Source organism: Pristiophorus japonicus, chromosome 2, assembly GCF_044704955.1.
Source record: "Pristiophorus japonicus isolate sPriJap1 chromosome 2, sPriJap1.hap1, whole genome shotgun sequence".
NCBI lineage: Eukaryota > Metazoa > Chordata > Chondrichthyes > Pristiophoridae > Pristiophorus > Pristiophorus japonicus.
The window spans coordinates 84,710,600-84,734,536 of record NC_091978.1 but is presented as its reverse complement, the minus strand read 5'-3'; the positions used below and the strand labels follow the sequence as shown (position 1 = coordinate 84,734,536).

General features: G+C 41.7%; 1 protein-coding gene across 1 annotated transcript in view; it reads left to right on the top strand.

The window, feature by feature from the left end:
- nol6 (nucleolar protein 6 (RNA-associated)) overlaps positions 1–13,415 on the top strand; it is a 161,903-nt gene extending 148,488 nt beyond the window's left edge. The window contains exons 22-26 of the mRNA XM_070868064.1: positions 1,610–1,734; positions 3,032–3,121; positions 8,624–8,824; positions 11,473–11,574; positions 13,134–13,415. Coding sequence (XP_070724165.1) covers positions 1,610–1,734; positions 3,032–3,121; positions 8,624–8,824; positions 11,473–11,574; positions 13,134–13,283 — 668 coding nt within the window. The 3' untranslated portion in view covers positions 13,284–13,415. The remainder of the gene's footprint in view (positions 1–1,609; positions 1,735–3,031; positions 3,122–8,623; positions 8,825–11,472; positions 11,575–13,133) is intronic.
- The last annotated feature ends 10,522 nt before the right edge of the window (positions 13,416–23,937 follow it).

Sequence of the window (23,937 nt, the reverse complement as noted above, 5' to 3'; positions counted from 1 at the left end):
TGCATTGGGGGGCAGTGCGATCATGAATGGAGGTCCCTGAGACCTCCACAGCTATCTCTCTCCAGACATTGGTAAAAACCTCCCGAGTAGGTCTTCCTGCATCGGGGTACAGGACTCACCTCCTTCCCTCCACAGACTGCATCGGTGTCTCGAGTTCTGCGTCAGAAAAATGGGTTGCCTCCTTGGTACAGGTGCAGCAGCCATGACCTTCGCTCAAACGCCTTCTCTCCTCAGGACCTAGCTGCAAACCCTGGCTCGTTAAGGTCTAATCAACAGAAGGTGAATTTCCCCGTGGAAACTCTGCTCCAAGCTCCCCACCCACACCGCTGCATAGTGCTGATTCCCGCCAGTCAATACTGCTGGGCACCATTTAATATATTTTTAAAAATCAGTGGATTTCGATCGATTGGCCGCTACAACCATTTCGGGCGGACCTGAATTTCGGCCTGTGTGACTGTGACCGTGGTGCACTATCCCTCTGCATCCTTCTCGACCTGTCAGCAGCCTTCGACACGATGGACCACACCCTTCTCCTCCAATGCATCTCCTCCGTTGTCCAGCTGAATGAGACCGCCTTCGCTTGGTTCCATTTTTACCTGTCCAGTTATAGCCAGAGAAACTCCTGGATGGCTTCTTTTCCCGCTCCTGCACTGTTGCTTCAGGAGTCCCTCAAGCATCTATCCTTAACCCTCTCTAATTTCTCATCTTCTATGCCTCCTATTTGGACACTACTCCATGCAGCCCAATATCCAACTCATTGCTATACACAGTGCACAGAAACCATCTCGGAACAGAACCCAGTGGGACACCACTGGCCATTCCACCCATTCTGAAATAATGCTCTTACCTCTCACTTTTTGTTTCCCACCTTCTAACCAGTTATTAATCTGATTTTCCATGCTCCCTCTAATCCATTCACTTCAATCTTCTCAAAATATGTCCTGTGTGGTACCTGGTCAAAGGCTTTCTGAAAGTCCATGTCACTACACCCACTGCATTTCCCTCATTCACCTCCTCCTCCTCGAAGAACTCTTATCATGTTTGATTATACTCCAGATCTCTCTTGGCTGCCTTTAATTAGGTTCTCTTTATCTAGATATTTCGGAATTTATCTTTAATTTGGGATTCCAAATGTTTCAATACAACACCTGTTAAATAACGGACCTGTAACTGGTCAGACTGTGATTGGAAGCTTTACAGGGACATGAAGCAGCAAATGAATGATCCAGGGCCTGTTTACTGAGTCCCAATCTGTAACCCAATCATTAATTTAAAAAAAACCCTGGTTCACAATTCCTACCCTCATCCTCTGTTTCTGTTTATTCTATAAATAGATCTTCTGTTTATAGAATATTTATGCTCCAGTGAGATGGAAGCAGATCAAGATCAGAAGGTGATGGCCAAACAGACATTTTCTGTTTGAGAGTATTGCATAATTAGATCAAGAAAGGGAATTGCAAGGAGCATGATCTAACAGTTAATCTACTTGTCATTCGTTCTTTACTGTGATTTACAAATTGGATATGCCTTTGAGAGGAGGATTTGTCTGCAGTATATTGTGTAGTACGATATGATATCTGACATGATTTTTGTTACTTTGTATTTATAGAAACTGAATATGCTGAGATTAAGAATGACTTTGTTGCCATACGGACCCAGCATCCAGTCATGTTTATTGCTACACCCAATGACAGGAAGACTTCAATATGGACAAAAGGACAACCATCTGCACCGGTAAGCGAGGCATATCAGTTTTTTTTTGCAGGTTTCATAAATCACACAGATGTACCCATGCAAATGTTTAGTGTTTAGTAATTGTGTTGCTTTTGCTAAACTTAAATTTATGTGTAGTTCATTTGGAGTGTTAGGACGTAAGTTGTTAACTCTCTATGGGGTGCACATATGGGGCTCAAAACACAGGCCAGCCCTCTGCCTTCCTGGGCTAAAGATGAAGGTAGGGTAGGACTTCTATTTTTTATTTGGATATTTTGAAAAAATTATGTTTTGTCTCTTGTGAATAGAGGTGACCATTTGTCAAACCTATTTACCTGATGCTATTGTGAAAGACGAACATAAGTGACAGAGGAACACTGAGAGAATATCTTACTTATTGAAGTAGACTTTATTTAGATAATGTGGGCTCAATTTTGGCCCAGAATAATCATTGCAAACAAATAGTTGTTTAAATTAGTTGTGAAATTTGGGCAATTTAATTCAACTATCTTTTACTTCTTTTATTTTTGTAGTTCAAGCTTCCATGAATGCTTCTGTTGTATAGTAAATTAACTTTGCGAAGTTTGTCATATGATGTCCTGTATAGCTGTTTGATCCTATTCACATTCTCTAGTCACGTCATTAAGTTCTGCTGGCCTCCGATGTACCTACCTGCGCTGATTTATTAACGGGTTTTCACAAGTGGCCACATACGCTGGCCTTAGTTAGTTTGGAATAACTACTAGCTGTCCAAAGTGGCCTAAATGACCAAAACGGGCGTAGGTGGCTGGTAACGCCCCCTTTTGGAAAAAAAACTAAACTAAACTAAAAAAAAAATCGTAACTAACTCACTTACACTGGCGCAAATTGAATGTGCAAAATGGGGATTTTTAAGATACTCCAGAAAAATCAAATTGCTCAAAAAAAAACGGAGCAATTCCTGGCCAATTTTGAGCCCAAGGTGTAACATTTTGAGAAAATTACAATATTGCAGAACTCTGAGGAATTAATTCAACGTGGGTTTAATAGCATAGTGGTTATATTACTACAACTATGTTTGGGAATTTTAATTTGGTTTTAAAAAAATCTGGAAATAAATTGCTGGGAACAGTAAAATTGACCATAAAGCTGTTGGATTGTTGTGAAAACCCAACTGGCTCACTACTGTCCTTTCGGGAAGAAAACCTGCTGTCCTTACCAAGTCTCTCCTATACGTGAATTCAGTACCTCGCCCGAGGCATTATCTAATCGTCACACCTCCTTGGAGCCTTTTGGAATGTGTTCAAAGTAAAATGATAATTAATGTTAATTTTCTCAGATTCTTCAGCGATTAACAGAGCTTGCAAGCCAATCATTGCGAACACTAGAAAGACAGCTGATGGATCCATTAGATAACCATGATCTTAAGGTAATGTTTTCCGATATTGTATACAGTAAGTAGATCTGTTTCTTTTAAAAACTCCATTAATAACCGTATACAAATGTTCTAAATTACTTGAACTGCAAAGCATACAATAATCTCAGATTCAATAATAGTGATGTAACCTTGCTGCTATCGTAGGTCAGATACATTGTCTCGCTTTGTAGTTTCTCACAATTATATCCACAGAAAAAATACTTTCTTATGCCAAGACAAAGAAAACTGAGGCAGATATAAAATGTGAACAATTCTGCTGATAAATAGCAGGATAAGTCACCATCTGAAAGAGAAGGTACTTTTAAGTTTTAAGATAGACCCATTATCAGCATTGATGTTCAAAATTGTTGAATGCTTTTCTGCAGTTTTGTGCCTTTTTGATTTTAGCTTCCCAACTGCTCCATGAAAATAATGAATTGTCTTTTAGGATCAGAGATGCTGACAGTAATGTGACTTTTGTATCTGCTTTCTTATCAACAAGAACAGCAACTTGTATTTATATAGCGCCTTTAACATGGTGAAACGTTCCAAGGCACTTCACAGGAGTATTATGCGCTAATAAAAATTTGACACCGAGCCGCATAAGTAGAAATTAGCGTAGGTGACTAAAAACTTGGTCAAAGAGGTGTGTTTTAAGGAGCGTCTTGAAGGAGGAAGGAGAGGTGGAGGGGTTTAGGCAGGGAGTTCCAGAGCTTGGGGCATAGGCAACAGAAGGCACGGCCACCAATGCTTGAGCGATTACAATCCGGGATGCTCAGGAGCACAGACATCTCGAGTGTGGGGTGGGGGGTGGGGGGGGGGGGGGGGGAAGTTGTGAGGCTGAACGAGATTACAGAGATAGGTAGGGGCAAGACCATGGAGGGATTTGAAGATAAGGATGAGAATTTTGAAATCGAGGTGTTGCTTAACTGGAAGCCAAGTAGGTCAGCGAGCAGAGGGGTGATGGGTGAGCGGGACTTGATGTGAGTTAGGACACGGGCAGCCGAGTTTTGGATCACCTCTAGTTTACGTAGGGTAGAATGTGGGAGACCAGCCAGGAGTGCGTTGGAATAGTCAAGTCTAGAGGTAACAAAGGCATGGATGAGGGCTTCGGGAACGGATGAGTTGAGGAAAGGGCGGAGACAGGCGATGTTACAGAGGTAAAAACAGATAGCAAGAGTTTCATTAGGTATATAGGGTCCAAGTTTCGGATGTCCTCCCAGAACGACGCACTCCGAGAGGACCGCCTATTTTTTTAGAATAAAAAAAGCGTCTAAAACTTAACTCGCGATTCTCCGAATCCAGCAGGCTTGTTTCACAGTCAACGCAGCGCAACACAAGCAGCTTGGGGCGGAGCTACAGCCCTGTGCCAAAAAGAGTGTCGGCAGCTGCGCGCATGCACAGTAGCTCCTGGCTCTCCGCGCGTCCTGTCTCCGGGCGGCCTTATCCCTGGCCGACGGGACGTCACCCCTATCCTGGGCTGAGTGACCTGCCTGCCTCACCGTCCCTCGCCTCGTCGCCACTGCCCTTACCTCTTCAGCGGCGGGGCCCGCCTGAGCATCTCTTCAGCAGTGGGGCCCGCTCTACCAGCTCTTCGGCAGGCTGTTGGAGGGCTCCCAGTGCTGCAGTAAGTGAGTAGAAACTTTTAATTTTTTATTTCTTGATTTTTTTTATTTTTAATTTTTAATTTTTTAATTTTTAATTTCTTTTTGATTGGTTGATTTATTGATTTATTTATCATTTATTATTGATGATGGCTTCTTATTGGTAAAAGTGAAGTGTTTAATGCTTTGTAAAATCCCCTAACTTCTAACTTCCCTTCCCCCCCGCCCCTGCCATCTCTTGCTACCTGCGCCTAATTTATCAAGTGTAGGCAAGGTTTTTCTGATGTACAAAAATCAACACTTCGTTCTAAGTTAGCTTGGAGTAACTTTTCGCTGCCTAAACTTGCAAAACAGGCGTAAGTGGCTGGTAATGCCCCTTTTTTTAAAAAAAAACTGTACTAAAATTAAACTATTCTAACTAACTAGAACTGGAGCAAACTAAATGCCGAGAATTGCAATTTCTAAGATACTCCATACTAAACTAGTTGCTCAAAAAAAATAGGAGCAACTCGAGCTGAAACTTGGGCCCATAAAAAGGAAAAGAGTGGCTAAAGTAAATGTTGGTCCCTTAGAGGACGAGACCGGGGAATTAGTAATGAGGAACATGGAGATGGCAGAAACTCTGAACAAATATTTTGTAACAGTCTTTACGATAGAGGACACTAACAATATTCCAACAGTGGATAGTCAAGGGGCTATAGGGGGGAGGAATTTAACACAATCACTAAGGAGGTGTACTCAGTAAGATAATGTGACTAAAGGTGGATAAATCCCCTGGACCTGATGGCTTGCATCCTAGGGTCTTAAGAGAAGTAGCGGTAGGGATAGTGGATGCATTGGTTGTAATTTACCAAAATTCCCTGGATTCTGGGGAGGTTCTAGAAGATTGGAAAACTGCAAATGTAACACCCCTATTTAAAAAAGGAGGCAGACAAAAAGCAGGAAACTATAGATCAGTTAGCCTAACATCTGTGGTTGGGAAAATGTTGCCGTCCATTATTAAAGAAGCAGTAGCGGGATATTTGGATAAGCAAAATTCGGTCAGGCAGAGTCAGCATGGATTTATGAAGGGGAAGTCATGTTTGACAAATTTGCTGGAGTTCTTTGAGGATGTAACAAACAGGGTGGATAAAGGGGAACCAGTGGATGTGGTATATTTGGATTCCAGAAGGCATTTGACAAGGTACCACATAAAAGGTTACTCAGAGAGCTGTGGAAGCTGGGACATTAAATAAATTTAAGACAGAAATAGACAGTTTCTTAAACAATAAGGGGATAAGAGGTTATGGGGAGCGGGCAGGGATATGGAACTGAGTCCATGATCAGATCAGCCATGATCTTATTGAATGGCGGAGCAGGCTCGAGGGGATTTATGGCCTACTCCTGCTCCCATTTCTTATGTTCTTATGTAGGAGTAAGCTATTTAGCTCCTTAAGCCAATTTTGCCATTCACTGAGATCATGGTTGATCTCTGACCTAATTCCATATATGAAGTGGTAATTATCTTCTCATTACTGGCTGTTAAACTTAAGGTTTGCCTCTAAACAAGGAAATAAATGCCTGGAGAAAAGGAGGAGGGGAGGGGGGCGGGGCGGGCGCAGGATGATGCTTGTTGGTGCACCAACGCAGGCTCACTCTCCTGCTTTGCTGGTTCCTGGGCCTAGAAATTGGCCTCCTTATCACCTCCCGTTATCACCTCACATTCATTACAGCAAAAGTCTAAAGGGACAAAGAGTGTTAAAAAGACAAGCCTGAAGGCTCTGTGCCTCAATGCGAGGAGTATTCGTAATAAGATGGACGAATGAACTGCGCAGGCAGCTATTAACGAATAAGATATAATTGGGATCACGGAGACATGGCTCCAGGGTGACCAAGGCTGGGAACTCAACCTCTGGGGTATTCAACATTCAGGAAGGATAGACAGAAAGGAAAAGGAGGTGGGGTAGCTTTGCTGGTTAGAGAAGAAATTGACGCAATAGTAAGGAAGGACATTAGCTTGGATGATGTGGAATCTGTATGGGTAGAGCTGCGGAATACCAAAGGGCAGAAAACGCTAGTGGGAGTTGTGTACAGACCACCAAACAGTAGTAGTGAGGTTGGGGACAGCATCAAACAAGAAATTAGGGAGGCGTGCAATAATGGTACAGCAGTTATCATGGTCGACTTTAATCTACATATAGATTGGGCTAACCAAATTGGTAGCAATATGGTGGAGGAGGATTTCCTGGAGTGTATTAGGGATGGTTTTCTAGACCAATATGTCGAGGAACCAACTAGAGGGCTGGCCATCCTAGACTGGGTGATGTGCAACGAGAAAGGACTAATTAACAATCTTGTTGTGCGAGGCCTCTTGGGGAAGAGTGACCATAATATGGTAGAATTCTATATTAAGATGGAGAGTGACACAGTTAATTCAGAGACCATCTCCTTTTGCCTTGCACCATTATCCCATTTGTCATTTAATTTCTCCTGCCTTCCACCCTATCACAGACCTTTCATGTTCTTCTTTCCTCCCCTCCCCCCTTTCTGCCTCTGTACTTGCTTAAAACCTGTTGCATCTCTAACTTTTTCCAATTCTGATGAAAGGTCATCGATCTGAAACGTTAACTTTATTTCTCTCTCCATAGATGTTGCCTGACCTGCTGAGTTTTTCCAACAGTTTTTGGTTTTATGAGAGAGATTATTTCTGGTTCCTTTATCTGAACATCTAATACGATGCTTACTAGTAATGTTCAAATGTCTAATAACTGCACTAATCATGCGTGTAAATGGAAGAAATTAATACCTAGTTTTGAAATATCAATTTTAATGTTTGCTTATCATGAATACATCAAGGAGATGGGAATAAACCTTCAAACAAGTTTATTTAAAATGTGTTTTCTTGTTGAATTGAATTTACAGATATTGTGTTCTGTCTTTTGTTTTCTCCCTTCCTCTCCTGATTCATGCTGAGTTTATTTCTATGATCACTTAGTGTCCTCTCGTCCCTTGTGGCCCATGTGGCTATTTGTGTGGACCTTGTCAGCGGACTATTTGATCTGAGCTGAAGTCTGATCTGTGCCTAAAAGTGTCTGCATATCAGCACACTTTTCAGCAATGTACCGATCAGCAGCCAGAGGCCTGGATAATTTTCCTTTCGCTAGCGCAAAGAAGCTGAATTGTGTACAGTGCCCCCCTTGCCCCCACCCCAGAACTGATAATCGGCAAACAGTACAGAACGAACAATTATTTTTACAGACATTTATTGATTGAATGGTTGATTGTAAAATAGTAAAGGTTTGGTGTTGAAGTATATTCTGACTGTATTATAGGCCACTGGTTTTCAAACGTTTGTGTGGAGACCTCCTACAGACAATAACACATTCCTGGATACCCTCCTGCCCTGAAATCTGAAGGAAAATTCTGCTAACGGCTTAGAAAACATTTTTATTGGTACAGGTGCAACGTTCCAAAACGTCCCAGTACTCCGAAAACCAGAATTGTCCAAAAAGCGGATATTTTGCGCATAGCTGATGGAGTCATCCAGAATCCAGAATTATTGTCAGAAAACTGGACATTTTTGAGCCAAAACCCAAAATCCGGCATGGATTCGGTTGAGGATTTCGGATTTCAGACTAGAAAATCAAATCTGAAATCCGGAATCCTTGACTGAATCTGTGCCAGATTTCGGGTTTTGCCGGATTTTGGACATCACTGCTCAAAACCCGGCACGGATTCGGTCGAGGATTCCGGATTTCAGACTATTGATTTTCTTATCTAAATGTGGAAAAACCCAAAAACCGAAATGGACTCGATTCAGAGGCTTCCGGATTTCGGACGTTGTACCTGTATACAGAAACCGAAATAACATGCTGGTTAAAAAAAAAGTAATACCGTTTATCAATCAATTTTCACTCTTTTTCTGCATTAGATGGTATTCCGGCCACCTTTAGACATTTATGATGTCATCATTCACCTGAACCCCAAGCATATTCCGAGACATCTTGAAGCCGTTGACAGGCCAAAAATAACGTACAGCCGAGGGACATTAAAGAGTGATGCGGCAGTAAAGTATCTAAAAATGCCAGTGGTGGACTACGACCCAGTTCAGTGTTATCTTCATGAACTAAGGGTGAGTACTTTGTGTTAATGGTGCAATATCCAGTCATTATCCTCTTTGATAATATGTAGAGGCTGTTTCCCTTCTGCTTTCTTTAGAAATGTGTATTGCTGTCTTACTAGCAATGCTATAGGAAGTTGGAACTATAGATTAAGAAGAACAGAGACTAAAGTTACTGCATGTATTATGGAGAGGAAATATATTGTAACTAAACCAAGTAATATGCTTCGACTCCATTAGACATAATAATGTACAGGATTGGAAAAGACCATTTTGGTTTATCTGCCCATCCCTAGAGTTCAAAAACAGTGGACAAGAATGATTTTAAATTCTGTTCAAATTCCTCTTAAAATTATTGATGATACCAGCTTTAATTGCCTCCCTGGATAGTCCATTTCCAAACATTATATTTGATTTGTCCATTCACCTGTCTTCTGCCATACTGCTATTTTTGGGACCATGTTCTTGAGGTTCAACTTGTCGATACTCTTAAGGCTCTTGGGTACCTCAATAAGATTCCATCCCAGGCTCCTCTAGTGTAAGATAGCACCTCCCAAATCCGCAACCTCTACCGCCTAGAAGGACAAGGGCAGCAGGTGCATGGGAACACCATCACTTGCAAGTTTCCCTCCAAGTCACACGCCATCCTGACTTAGAAATATATCGCTGTTCCTTCATTGTCACTGGGTCAAAATCCTGGAACTTCCTCACTAACAGCACTGTGAGAGTACCTTCACCACACTGACTGCAGCGGTTCAAGAAGGCGGCTCACCACCTTCTCAAGGGCAATTAGGGATGGGCAATAAATGCTGGACTTGCCAGCAATGTCCACATCCCATGAACGAATTAAAAGCAAAACATATATATATATGTATATGTTAGAAATCTGAAATAAAAACTGAAAATGCTGAAAATACTTAGGTTAGGCAGTATTTGTGGAGAGAGAAACCATTAACGTTTCAGATCGATGACCTTATATATCTGACACTCGTGTGTAATTTACAGCCACAGTTTTTGGTTCTCCACTACCATTGCTGCCACTGTTTTCCACTGCTTGTTAGTCTGCCCAGCAAGTTCCTCGGTACCTGCTATTGACTGGCTCTGTCCTCCTGTAGGTATCTTCCTTCCATTCTGTTCCCCTCTCATTCTTGCTGCCCTGTTGGCCTTCCTCACTTTCCTTGCTCACCTTTTCCATTTCATCTTCTGAAACTCTTTAGTGTGAAGATGGAGTATATTGTATTCGTTTGTTGTGTTTATCAAAAGTGCAGTTAGAATCTAGTTTGAGAACTACATTAAAATGCCCAAACAGGTCAGTGCTTAACAGCTAAAAAAAAAAAATAGGTACTGATTGCAAAAACAGCCACATTGCTCCAATCTCAGTGTTCATGACAAGCATTGTTATGCAAAATCTCTGAGAGGCTTGGGCCTTGGATACAGCCCTAGTTAGAATACTGTGGGATATTACAGGACTAGCAACTTAAGTTACACGTACTAACTTGTCAGAGCTTGGTTTGGTTATTTTCATACTATTAATTATACTTGACATCCAGCAGTGAGATGTTCAAAAGTTCTATTCATTGTGCAGCTTATAACTTGCAGCCTTGTCACTCGGGAGTTATCCAGTCAGTCTTGGTCACTGCTAGCAGTAATCAGGGCAAATTAGTCCTTGCATTCTACTTGTGTCAGTTAATATCACCAAAAACATTGGCCCGTAATTTGCAGTCAGCGGCGAAGCAAAGGTGCTCGCTGCTGGCCTTGAAGCAAGCTGTGTTAAGAAGTTTGCCTTTCTCAACGTTCAGTTATGGGGATTCCCGCTGAAAAGTTGCAGTGACATTAACAAGCTGGCTAAGCAGCCAATCACATTGAAGAATTCTCACAGACAGCAAACCACTAAATGAAAATCTGCTATTATCTAGACTTTAAAAATGTTAGAGAACAAAATAAAGATTGGGACTTCGCTTGGGGATATGGTAGAAGCTGAAATAGCATGAAAAAACTTTAAAAAAAAACATTTTAAAGTTTTTTTAAAAAATTGTGATTTTTTTCATAATGGAGAAAATTGACACTCCACGATTGTTTAGCAGTCAGTATGCTATTAAAACACCAGTTATACCTATTCCAACAAGGTTTAACATTTAATGGGGTATTTAACAGTGAAATTAATGCAGAAAAGCCCAAGTTTTGATCAGTTCCAATGATTTCACTGATTGCCGGCTGGGGGATTAGAGGGGGTGGGGGGATGTTCCACAGTATAGACAATGTCGGAGCATTGAATGACATTGCAACGTCAGGATTTCCACATTTATATGCGCATGTGCTAAATCCTGAGGTGGTGGTCAGTTTCAGAGGGATAATGACGACGAACACTGACAGTTGGTCGTAATTACCCACCGCAAATTCCGGGCCAATAACTTTTCAGTAATTTCATTGCTGTTTGTAGGACCTAGTCCACAAAATGGCTGTAGCAGTTCAGGTACAATGTCTGGCTTTTGGGGCATTTTAATGTCAACTGTTTACCAAGTGTTCTTGCCCTCCTCAGGTACAGTAATTGTCCAGTAATCCTCTCCTTGGTTCGGACTTGAAATGTAGCACCATTATTTGCCGAACATTGATTATTTGAACGTTTGTTTAGAGACGTTTCTTGATTAATTCTGTTTCAGAGTGCTTTTGGAGAGTTTGCACTGTTTTTCTGCGATACCTATGGTGGAAGTTTGATTGCTGTGCTTTGGAAACCTCAGGCTTTTACCCCTCAACCTTTTAAGGTATGAACTCCCGAACAATTTTGGAATATTTGGACTAATACTGTTGGTACTGTTGAAATTTGACATTTATCAAAATTTAGTTCAGAACATGATGGTACACAAACCCTGTCGAGCCTTTCAGTTCCAATGGTCATTTTGTTCATGAACCCATGCATATTCATTTCTTAAAATCTGTAGCTGGGTCACAACATATTGTAATTTCACTTACAATTGACACTGAGGTACGTTATGTGACAGCCTAAGTGGGAGTTTCTCAGAAAATGAATAACACTGGCAGCACATATAGGCTTTCTCTGAAGGAGAAGAAAATCGGTCCCTCATAACGTAGTAAAATAATCAGAACTAAAATTGTCCTCACCCACCCCTCTAAGACTACTTAAGCCTCCCCTTGGGTATCGGATAGTCAGGCTGAAGGAATCTTTTGGCCATTTTGGACATTTACATTTGGCCTTAATCTTAGAGCTGCTGTCCCAGAATGCTCCTCTGTAAGTCTGTAGATGGCTGCCTAATGAATCAGAGTAATACTTAATCCTTGCTGCTCTTTGTTGAACATTAGTCTTTCTGCCAGGACCCCAATGAGTCTACTCACTGGTCAGGTAATGCCTCCCCACTAATCATCTTTATAGACTCCATCCTGCAATGAATCCCTCCAACAGATAATTATTGACTCCACCCTCACTGACCTAAAAACACCCCATCCTAACGACTTTGTTAACTAGAACGCCTCGCTATCTCTGCAGGAGATTTTTGAATCAGACAGCATGTTTGCTCACCAGAAGCCCTCTCTGTTACTGAGTGCCAATCCCAGCCATCCCAATCTCTTACAGAGTGTGATTCTCCCCCCACTCCCCTCCCTTGCTGAGAGTGAATCTGGCCAGTTGAGACCTGGAACTTACTGTTGTGATCAGTTTATCAATTTGCACTCATCAAGTTTGCCACCGCCATTTATTCGGGAAATTAACTAATGTGTCTTTGTTTGAGATACATCCTCTGTGATCCTGCTTTTAATCCCTTATATGCTGAATCTAGAAATGCAGAATACAAGTTAAATAATTAAGCACAGGCAAAAATCCATTTTGCCACACCTCCTATGTGAAAACTTGATGTAAAGATATCCTGGTGATCTGTAATAGTTTTACCCAACATATCCCACCTGTTCTTTGTAATTCTTTCCACTATTAACATCATTGTTAAAACATTTGGGTCTCCTTTGTTGGCTTCTACGATTTATGTCCCAATTTCTCTTGCTTCTAAAACTTCTTTTAGCTATCCTTAATTGTCTTTTGTCAGAATCGCAATCCTCCCTTTTTTATTTCCTTGTATCTTTTAAAGTATATTTGCTTAATTCGTGTTTATCCTAAACTCCTTATTAAACATTATGGTCAAGGTCTTATGCTTTTCTAAGAAATTGGAATATTCTTTTATCTCCTGCATAATAACCAGACAAACATTGCAATTTAGTGTATGTGAGCTTATTTTCCACATGTTTTGTATAAATCAGTTATAATGTTTTGTATTAGAATCTTGTTTAAATAAAGACTTTATTCTGTCAATTACAGACTTCCCACATTAATGCAAAAATGTTGGTAACAAAAGAAAATGAGCCGCAAATGATCCCCAATGTGGAGGCTATAATGGAAGACTTTGAAATTCTTGGAGCCGGGTTAGTGAAGTCAATCGAAGCAAAGACCGAAAAATGGAAAATCTAGGGACATGAATCTATTCCAGATCAATACTTGGCTCCTAATTCTTTGAGTCTGTAATCTTAAAATAATGAAAGTGCAGCAAAATACGTATCATAACTTACTTTATTGAAAATAATAAATGTTTTTATATATGCATCTATTGGATCTATAACAATTCTTTTTGTCTTGTGTTTGATGGGATAAGTTTTTCAGTAACACCATGACTAATTACACATGTCCCCTGCAGAAAAGCTGGCAAAACTTAATGACTTGTTTCAAAAGAGCATGAATGATCCGGCAGAAACAGAAAATGCTGGAGGTGCACAGAAGCCCGATCAGTATCTGAAAGACAAAGGTTAATGTTTTGGATGGATACACTTCACCAGAGAATACTGGGAAAACACAGCAGGTCAGGCAGTATCTGTGGAGAGAGAAACAAGAGTTAACATTTCAGGTCGATGATCTTTCGTCACGCTGCCTGACCTGCTGAGTATTTCCAGCATTTTCTGTTTTTATTTCAGATTTCTGTAGTATTTTGCTTTGGTACCCTTCATCAGAGCTCTCTTGGAGATATGAATTGAATGTATGCCATCATTTTTATTTTCAAGCAAGGCAATATGATAAACCATAGGGAAGGCACTTTACTCCGTGTATACAAGTGGATGTGGTGATGCTATTGATATTTTTAAAGCAAAATCTCTCCAAACAGACACTGAAATATCCCTAATTCAGTCACTTCAAAGGATCAAGAATGAGCAGGGTACAGCTAGGAACATTATTCTGTACCTTTTCATAAAAATTGATTTATCTATGCCCTCATTGTTTTCTTATACTGAGTGACTGCAGCCAACGAACTGGAAGCTGTGCAGAAGCATTCTGTGCATAACTGTCGGGTCCCAAATTTGAAAAGTACCATTCTCCACAACAGATGGAGGAGTTGAAGTGCTGAAGCACATCACTAATAAAGTTTCATTAATATTACTGTGGTTGGATTAATTTAACTTTGTTTCACTAATGTTACTATAACATATTAACACATGCTTACTGTGATATGTTTGTTGGGCTTGTGCACACTTGCAGCTATTGTACTCTTTTGTCAATCACTACGTAAACGTGAAAGATAACTAGAGACAAAGAAATGCTGCTTGGAAAAGTTTGGGCAGAATTGGAAAATTATTTGACTTTAATTTTTATGCATGGAGTAATATTCTTCTGTATTGTTATTTTGAGGCACTGTGACAGGTGCTGCCGTTGTCAGCAGTTTGCAGTATTCTAACTACTCTTTGGGTAAAGAAGTTTCTCCTGAATTCCCTATTGGATTTATTGATGACTATCTTATATTTATGGCCCCTAGTTTTAGCCTCGACCGCAAGTGGAAATATCTTCTCTATGTCTACCCTACCAAACACTTTCATAATCTTAAACCTCTATCAGGTCACCCTCATTCTTCTCTTTTCCAGAGAAAAGGGCCCCAGCCTGTTCAATCTTTTCTGATAGTTATAACCTCTCCGGTATCATTCTAGTAAATCTTTTTGCATTTTCTCTAGAGCCTCAATATATTTTTTATAATATGGTGACTAGAGCTGTTCACAGTACTTTAAGTGTGGACTAACCAAGGTTCAAGACACAGCATAACTTCTCTGCTTTTCAATTCTATCCCTCTAGAAGTGAACCCCAGTGCTTTGTTTATTTTTATGGCCTTATTAACCTGCATTGTTACTTTTAGTGATTTGTGTATCGGTATCCCCCCAGATCCCTCTACTCCATTTCAACACTTTTTCCAAGGAGTATGTGGCCTCCTTATTCTTCCTACCAAAATGTACCTTCAGGTGTGTTAATCTGAGGCCTCATTTGTCTGGTTACGTGGATATAAAAGATCCCATGGCATTGTTCCAAGAGCAGTGAGCTGTCCTACCCAACAATTAAAACCACTGAAAAAACAGATTAACCAGTTATTCATATTATTTGCTGTTTGTGGGATATGCACAAGTTGGCTGCAGTTCAAGAGCAATTTATTGACTGAATTGCTTCAGGATCTCCTGAGGGTGTGAAAAGTGCTATATATGCAAGTTTGTTCTTTCTTTGACAAACTGTATAGTGAAAGATGAAGGTGGTCTGGAGCCTAGACAGTGAACTTATATTTAAGCTCTTTGTATATACACAAGCCTAAATTTCTAAACAACATTCTTCATTGTTAAACTTGAATTAATGTACATTAAAATAATGTGTAAACAATGTAGGCTCAGTGCAGCCTAGTCCCTGTTTATGCATTTAGGCTTGAGCACTACGTTTAAGACTAAGCGCATGCACTAGCATCATTACCACTCCCTCTCAGTGTTTTCCTTCTATTTATTTAATGACTAACTAAGGCCCACAGACTAACACTAGAATGTTTTCAACTTGTGTTGAATGTTAACAACCTCACCTGCTTATGCAGCAGAAAGAAATGTGCAGTAGCGGTTCTGATCGGGGAGGCAGATATAAGTGTGAAAAACTCTAATAAGAACTGAATTCTCTTATGCCTCCTGCAGTGATTTAGTTTTTAAATGGCTGTATGGGGATGGGACTTGGTTCTCATTAGCATTATTCACACACATATCAGCCCCCTGGCCAGGAAAATTACTACAAAATCCTTTACCCTGTTTAAAGAATGTTAATAGAAATGGCTGTTAAAATGTGTTGTACACCAAATGTTGTGTTTTGTTTCATACTGAATCGTCCTGGCAATGCAACCTAATTTTTTTTGCTCTGTCTATCGCTTCATGGCACTGGTCATGAACTTTAAGGGAATTATGTAAGGATCTCTGTCTCTTTCAACAGACTTAAGGGGGTAGGTCTTGACTTTTTACAATAGCGTAAAATGGGTGATAGCGAGTCGGCAGCTTGTTTTACATCTCTCGCATGACTTCAATGGAAATAAAAATCAGGAGAGATGTAAAACGGGCTGCCAACTCGCTATCACCTGTTTTACACTATCGACAAAATCAACATCTACCTCAAGTTCTTTACCCTGTAGAGTATAAGTATATTTTAGTCTTGCTCCTGCCCATGTGTATAGCAGTATATTTATTAAAATTAAATGCCATTTACCAAACAAGGATTCAGTCCCGCATCGCATTAACAGATATTTGGAGAAATTTATTTTCACCTACCACTCACACAGATCTTCGAACCATCTACAAACTTGCGGACAAAATGTCCGGGTCATTAATGAAGATAGTGAAAATGAACTACCCTAACTCTGATCCCTGTGGAACACCGCTGATAACCAGGTCCACACCCATTGATAACCACGTTCTGCCTATGGGAATTCAGCCAGTTCTTAATCCACTGTAATACTTTACCACTCTTGTATCGTAACCTATCATGAGGTGCATTAACAAAAGCTTTCTCAAAATCTAAATATATAATGTTTACCAGGATATCCTCATCCATCAACCTAGTGATTTCTTTAAAAGATTCAATCAAATTGGTAAGGCACAGCTTTTCTTCCCCACTCCTTCGTCCAGTTGATCGTAGAGAATATATCTTATTATCCCTTCCAACATCTTGTCTTCCATTGAAATCAAATTAATGAGCCTATTGTTCACTGGATGTGACTAATGGCCTGCTAAAGCAAGTTATTTTCACCTTTGGATGCAAATATGCAGATGCCAGTAAACAACAAGGATTTTAAATGAAAGGCAACAGGAAAGCTGCAGTATGAGTGAAGGATTTATCATCTGAGCCATGTTGGATTTAAGAACATGAAAGCATAAGAATGAGGAGTAGGAGTAGGCCATTTGGCTCCTCGAGCCTGCTTCGCCATTCAATAAAATCATGGCTGATCTACCTCAACTCCAAGGATGATATCAAATTGAAAACAAAGGCATACAATGTTGCAAAGAATAATGGAAGGCCAGAGGATTAGGAAATTTTTAGAAACCAGCCAAGGACGACTAAAAAATGATAAAGAGAGAAGATAGCTTATGAGAGTAAACTAGCAAGAAATATAAAAGAGTAAGCGCTTCTACAGGTATATAAAAAGGAAGAGAGTAACTAAAGTAAAAAGCAAAATACGGCAGATGCTGGAATCTGGAATAAAAACAGAAAATGCTGGAAATCTCAGCGGGTCAGGCAGTAGAGTTAATGTTTCGGGTCGATGACCCTTCGTCAGAACCACGAGCTAAAGTAAACGTTGGTCTCTTAGAGAATGAGACTGGGGAATTAATAATGGGGAACAGGGAAATGGCAGAGACTTTTGAACAAACATTTTGTATCGGTCTTCATGGTAGAAGACACTAAAAGCATCCCAATAATTGATAATCAAAGAGCTTATTGGGTGGAGGGGACAATCACTATCACTAGAGAAAAAGTACTTGGAAACTAATGGAACTAAAGGTTGACATGTCCCCTGGACCTGATGACCTGCATCCTAGGGTCTAAAAAGAAGTGGCTGCAGAGATAATGGTTGCATTGGTTGTAATCTACCAAAATGCCCTGGATTCTGGAGAGGTCCCAGCAGATTGGAAAACTGCAAATATAACGCTCCTATTTAAGAAAGGAGGGAGACAGAAAGCAGTTAGCCTAACATCTGTCATTGGGAAAATGCTGGAGTCCATTATTAAGGAAGTAGTAGCAAGACATTTAGAAAATCATAATGCTGTCAAGCAGAGTCAGCATGGTTTTATGAAAGGGAAATCATGTTTTACAAATTTGCTGGAGTTCTTTGAGGATGTAATGAGCAGGGTGGACAAAGGAGAACCAGTAGATGTGTATTTGGATTTCCAGAAGGCATTCGATAAGGTGCCACATAAAAGGTTACTGCACAAGATAAGAGCTCTTGGGGTTGGGGGTAATATATTAGCATGGATAGCAGATTGGCTAACTAACAGAAAACAGAATCGGGATAAAAGGGTCATTTTCGGATTGGCAAACTGTAACTAGTGGGGTGCCACAGGGAATCAGGGCTGGGTCTCAACTATTTACAATCTATATTAATGAATTGGATGAAGGGACCGAGTGTAATGTAGCCAAGTTTGCTAATGATACAAAGATGGGTGGTAAAGCAAGTTGTGAGGAGGATGCAAAGAATCTGTAAAGGGATATAGATAGATTAAATGAGTGGGCAAAAATTTGGCAGATGAAGTATAATGTGGGAAAATGTGAGGTTATCCACTTTGGTAGGAAAAATAAGAAGCTAATTATTATTTAAATGAAGAGAGGTTACAAAATGCTGCAGTACAGAGAAATCTGGGGTCCCTACATGAAACACAAAAAGTTAGCATGCAGGTACGGCAAGTAATTAGGAAGGCAAATGGAATGTTAGCCTTTATTGCAAAGGGGTTGGAGTATAAGAGTAGGGAAGTCCTGCTACAACTGTACAGGGTATTGGTGAGGCCAAACCTAGATTACTGCGTGCAGTTTTGGTCTCTGTATTTAAGGAAGGATATACTTGCATTGGAGGTAGTTCAGAGAAGGTTCACTAGATTGATTCCAAAGATGAAGGGGTGTCCTATGAAGAAAGGTTGGGCCTATACGCATTGGAGTTTAGAAGATTGAGAGGTGATATTGAAACATAAGCTTCTGAGGGGACTTGACAAGATGGATGCAGAGAGGGTGTTTCCCTTCGTGGGGGAATCTCGAACCAGTGGACATAGTTTCAGAGTAAAGGGTCGCCCATTTAAAACGTAAATGAGGAAGAATTTCTTCTCTGGGGGTCGTGAATCTTTGGAATTCTTTACCCTAGAGAGCTGTGGAGGCTGGGTCATTGAATATATTTAAGGTGGAGATAGACAATAATGGAGAGAAGGGTTATGGAGAGAGAACAGGGAAGTGGAATTGAGGCCAATATCATATCGGTTATGACATTGAATGGTGGAGCAGGCTCGAGGGGCCAGATGGCCTACTCCTGCTCCTATTTCTTATGTTCATATGTTCCTGCACTATCCCCATATCCCTTGATTCCTTTAGCGACAGGATGGCACTAAATTTGGCCTCAATAAAATTTTGGATGGTAAGTATCATCTTTGCAAGTGAGCAGACATTCTGCAGGTCATGGAGAAAACATAGTAATTAAAAGGTAAGTTAACTTTAGCCATTTTTCAATTTTTTAAAGGCCCCAAATTTGCAGTCAGCGGCGAAGCGAAGGCATTCGCCGCTGGTCCCATAGTAAGTGAACGACTGACGTCAACTGGCTGTTTTAAGTAGCCAATCAAAATGCAGAATTCTCATACAGCGAACAAGAAAGTGAGTAAGCTCTTATAATTCTAACTTTTAAAAAATGTTAGAGAGCAATACACAGATTGGGGCTCCACATGGGGAAACGGCAAACATGAAATGAAGATGGACAAACTTTAAACAAAAATTAAAAAAATGTTTTTGAAAACTTTCTTAATTTTAATTTTAAATAAAAGGGACAAATTTCACACCGTACAAAATTAAAATCAGTTTTCCAGGTCCTTAACATTTGTTTAGCGACAATAACGCTGTTAAAACCCCAGTTACATCTAATTCCTTTGGGTCTAACTTTTAGTGGGGAATTTAACAGTGTACTTCCTGCGGAAGAGCTGAAGTTTTCGCCAGCTGCCCTGATTTGAGATATTGCACAGATTGCCGGCTGTGTCTGGGGTGGGGGGCACAGCACAGCTTGTTTTGGAACTGTCAATGAAAGACCGCAACTCCAGGATTTCCGCATGCGCCAAATCCCGAAGTTGCGGTGAGTTTCAAAGGCGGAATGACGGCGAATGCTGCCGGTTAGCCGTCAGCCTGACCACAAATTCCGGCTGTTGTGTTTTTCTTGCTGACACTTAGAGTTTTAGAATTTTAAGAGCTTACTCACTTCTTGTTTGCTTATGAGAATTCTGCATTTTGATTGGCTGCATAGCCTGTTGACGTCACAGTCGCTCGCACAAGGGGGAGATCCTTGTGTAAGCTACTTATCTATTCCATCAGTGCTATACAGGCACCAATTTATTTCCTAATGAGAATCATCCTATCTGAGGCGTTTGAGAGAAGAGTACCTGTGGAGAAATGCCAGGCTGCAGAAGTGGCGTTCTGAGCCCACCTCCCGGTTCCTGCACACCTGTATTTGCAGACAAAAGTGAAAATAACTTTTTTTGACAGATCATTAGTGCACAACTGGGATAGTGGAAGCTGCGCTCCCTCTCCATTGCAGGAAAGAACCTGGTCATCAGGAGTGAGGTGCTCTCGGTGTTGTTGTATATGGCGCAAGTCTGGCCCATACCCCGTTCCTGTGCCGTGGTAGTCACCCGAGCCGTCTTCCATTTCGTCTGGAGATCGAAAGTGGACTGTGTCCGCAGAGACACGATGTACAAATCTCTGGACAAGGGGGGAAAGGACATTCCGAACATGGCCCTCATCCTGATGGCCACCTTTATGTGTGGCTGCATCATGCTGTGCATAGACCCTTCGTACACAAACACCAAGGGTCAGTACATGCTGAGATTCTATCTGTTCCCGGTGTTGCGAAGGATGGGTCTGGCCAGGCTGCCGCGGAACGCTCCAACCAGTTGGACCATGCCTCAGCACCTGTCCTTCGTGGAAAAGTTTTTCAAAAAAACCACCTTTGACCACAAGGCCATAAAGCAGTGGTCGGCACGCAAGGTCCTGGATGCCCTACAAAAGAAGGAGATGATGGATCCTGTCGGACGGTTTCTCGAGCAGACTGTCGAACTCGTTTGGCAGAATGTCTCATCGCCAGAGCTTTCACACAAGCACCAAGACGTAGCTTGGTTGGCAGTGAGAAGGGCCCACCCATCAGATCCTTCATGCACAGCCGGGGTTTCAGAGACACGGCACTCTGCCCTAGAGTTGGTGGTGCGGATGAGACAGTCATCCATCTCCTTTGGGACTGCCCCTTTGCAAGGCAGGTCTGGAAGGAGATGCAGTGGTTGCTGTCGAGGTTCATCCCAAGCAGCTCTGTAACACAGGACTCTGCTCTACGGGCTGTTCCCAGGGACACACACTGAGACAGACATCATCTGCTGCTGGAGAGCCATCAACTCGGTGAAAGACACACTTTGGTCTTCCCGAAACTTGCTGGTCTTCCAGAGCAAGGAGATATCCACGGTCGAGTGTTGCAGACTGGTGCAATCCAAGGTCCAGAAGTACGTGCTGAGGGACACACTAAAGGCAGTCGCCGCAAAGGCACGATGGAGAAGAGCCACAGTTTAAGGCCCTTCCGCCACGGTAAACCCAGAGAATGGAAACAGACCCCCCTTGGGCTGTACTGGTTAATCTGCTTGTATACATAGAGCACCATGTACTGAAAAACACCTGTGTTGTGCCATGTATAGCGAAAGTCTCTGCACTGTTTAGTAACTTGTAAAGAAATGTAAAAGTATCCCCATCCTGTACTGCATTCATCTGCATAGTGCTACATGTAACGTGATTCATGATCGGTATTGAAATGTATCCTGGAATCTAATGTAAACCTGTTCTCATCTGCTCCATGTAATACCTTCATTTGCACAGTACTACATGTAACGTGATTTACGGATTGTATTAAACTGTACCTTGAAATGAAATGCAACCTAGTGCATTGTATGGAACTGCTGTCAGCATCCAAATGAATTGTATGGAATTGCTGACCGCAAGGTACTGAGCTATTTTCCAATGTATTGTGAAAATTTTATATGAATAAAGTATATTTTTGAAAAAAAAAATTAATGCACGTAGAGGCTCTTCTTTCCAAGGAAGCTGGGGCAGTCGACATGATGGGGTCACTAAGATACGTGACTGCCTGAATAACTTATATTCAAAGCTTCTTTGGAAGCAACCCAGTCATATACGTCATGCTGTCAGTGGCAGTGCAGGAAAGTGGGCATGCTAGGCTGATCAAAGCTAGCAATGCCTGATTAGTTGCATCTGCCAAGATGCCAACTGCCATTTCTGCAGATCCATGCACAACTACCTGACTGTGACCACGGGAAAGTGTCTTATCAGAGTCTGGGTCAGCAGAGAGGAAGATGCAGAGCTGTGGGGCTGGATTTTAGGCTTTTCTGTTTTGGGGGCGAAAATGGAGCAGGGGCGAGAAAGTTACCAACCAGGAATAGTCTGCGCTTTGGGAAGGAATTTTCTCCATCTGGGCTCACCATCAGGGGGCACAGTGCGAAGGGAGGCATTGTACACTTTTCGAGGCGTAAAAATGGGAAACTCGCGAACTAAAGTGCTGGACAGTGTGCGCTCCAAGAGAGGCCTGGGGGAGGGGGGAAACCTTAAAAAAGAAACACAAAAACATTCCCAAAACATTGCCCACGCCACCACAACACAAATTGCTGAAAAAATTAAAAGAACAAACTCTCGCACTTATCTTTGTAATATTTTACCTTCCTCTGTGCCGCCGGGTATGCTGAACCGCGCTGATTTCCCAGTAGGTCATTGCGGGTGTACCTCCGGGCAGACGGATCGGGAAAGTGGGCAAACTACTGCCAGTGTCGCAACGAGAGGCGTTGCACACCTGGTGCAGCTCTTCCCGGCGGTGCTGCAAAAACGGACTGGAGGATTGCGACGAGGCGCAGGAGACCTGAACGCCACCTTTCACGGCACCCCGAAATGAAACCCAGAGCGCAAAGGACCGGAAAATCCTGCCCATGATATCTGCTGCAGCCAACATGCAGCATAGAGCTGGCACATCCAGTGACAGTAACAGTCAGCTTTGGTCACAACTCAACTACATGCTGCAATATTGACTTATGGGGATGGTGCTGCTGCACGCCATAGATGGTAACCCTTTTCACAACCGTTTTTTGTAGCAGTCGTGACCATCAAACATGGGGTTGGGTGCTTGGCCACACTGTCACTTACCTGTAGACTCGTATCCACACCATGGGTTTCCCTTCCCTTCATTTTGGCTCGTTTTCGTGGCCTGCCCATTTAGCCTTTTGGCGAAAGGCTGCTAATGGTTTGAGGATTTTAAGTCTTTAGTCATTTTTGTAATCCTATTGTGACACTGCCTTTCAATTGTCTCCATTCCTTTAAATTCGACTTGTACACAATTTTCCACTACCCCCAAAACTAGTGTGCTGCCTACACCTGTCCACATCTGCACTTGTAACTATGATAATCCGCTGTCCTCAAAATTGGGTGTTAAGGAGCCCTCTTCCATTTAAAGTAAAAAACAAACTTCCGCCTAGATGTTGGAAATCTAAAACAAAAACAGAACATTCTGGAAACAGACAGCAACAACAACTTGTATTTATATAGCACCTTTAACTTAGTATAACGTCCCAAGGTGCATCGCAGGAGTGTTATAAGACAAAAAAATGGACACCGAGCCACATGCGAAATTAGGGCAGATGACCAATTGCTTGATCAAGGAAGTAGGTTTTAAGGAACGACTTAAAGGAGGAAAGTGAGGTGGAGAGGTTCAGGGAGGGAATTCCAGAGGTTAGGGCCTAGGCAGGTGAAGGCACGGCCACTGATGATTGAGGAATTATAATCAGGGATACTCAAGAAGACAGAATTAGAGGAGCGTAGATATCTCGGGGAGAGGCGGGGGTTGGGTTGTGGGACTGAAGGATATTGCAGAGATAGGAAAGGGCGAGGCCATTTTATTTATTTTTTTTTGAAATTCGTAGCCAATCGTTCCAATTCTTTGTCAAATCACAAACGCCAGAGGTCACCCTGCACACATCAAGGATCACTCTGCGCCAATGCTCTTAGCCAAAAGGCCTAG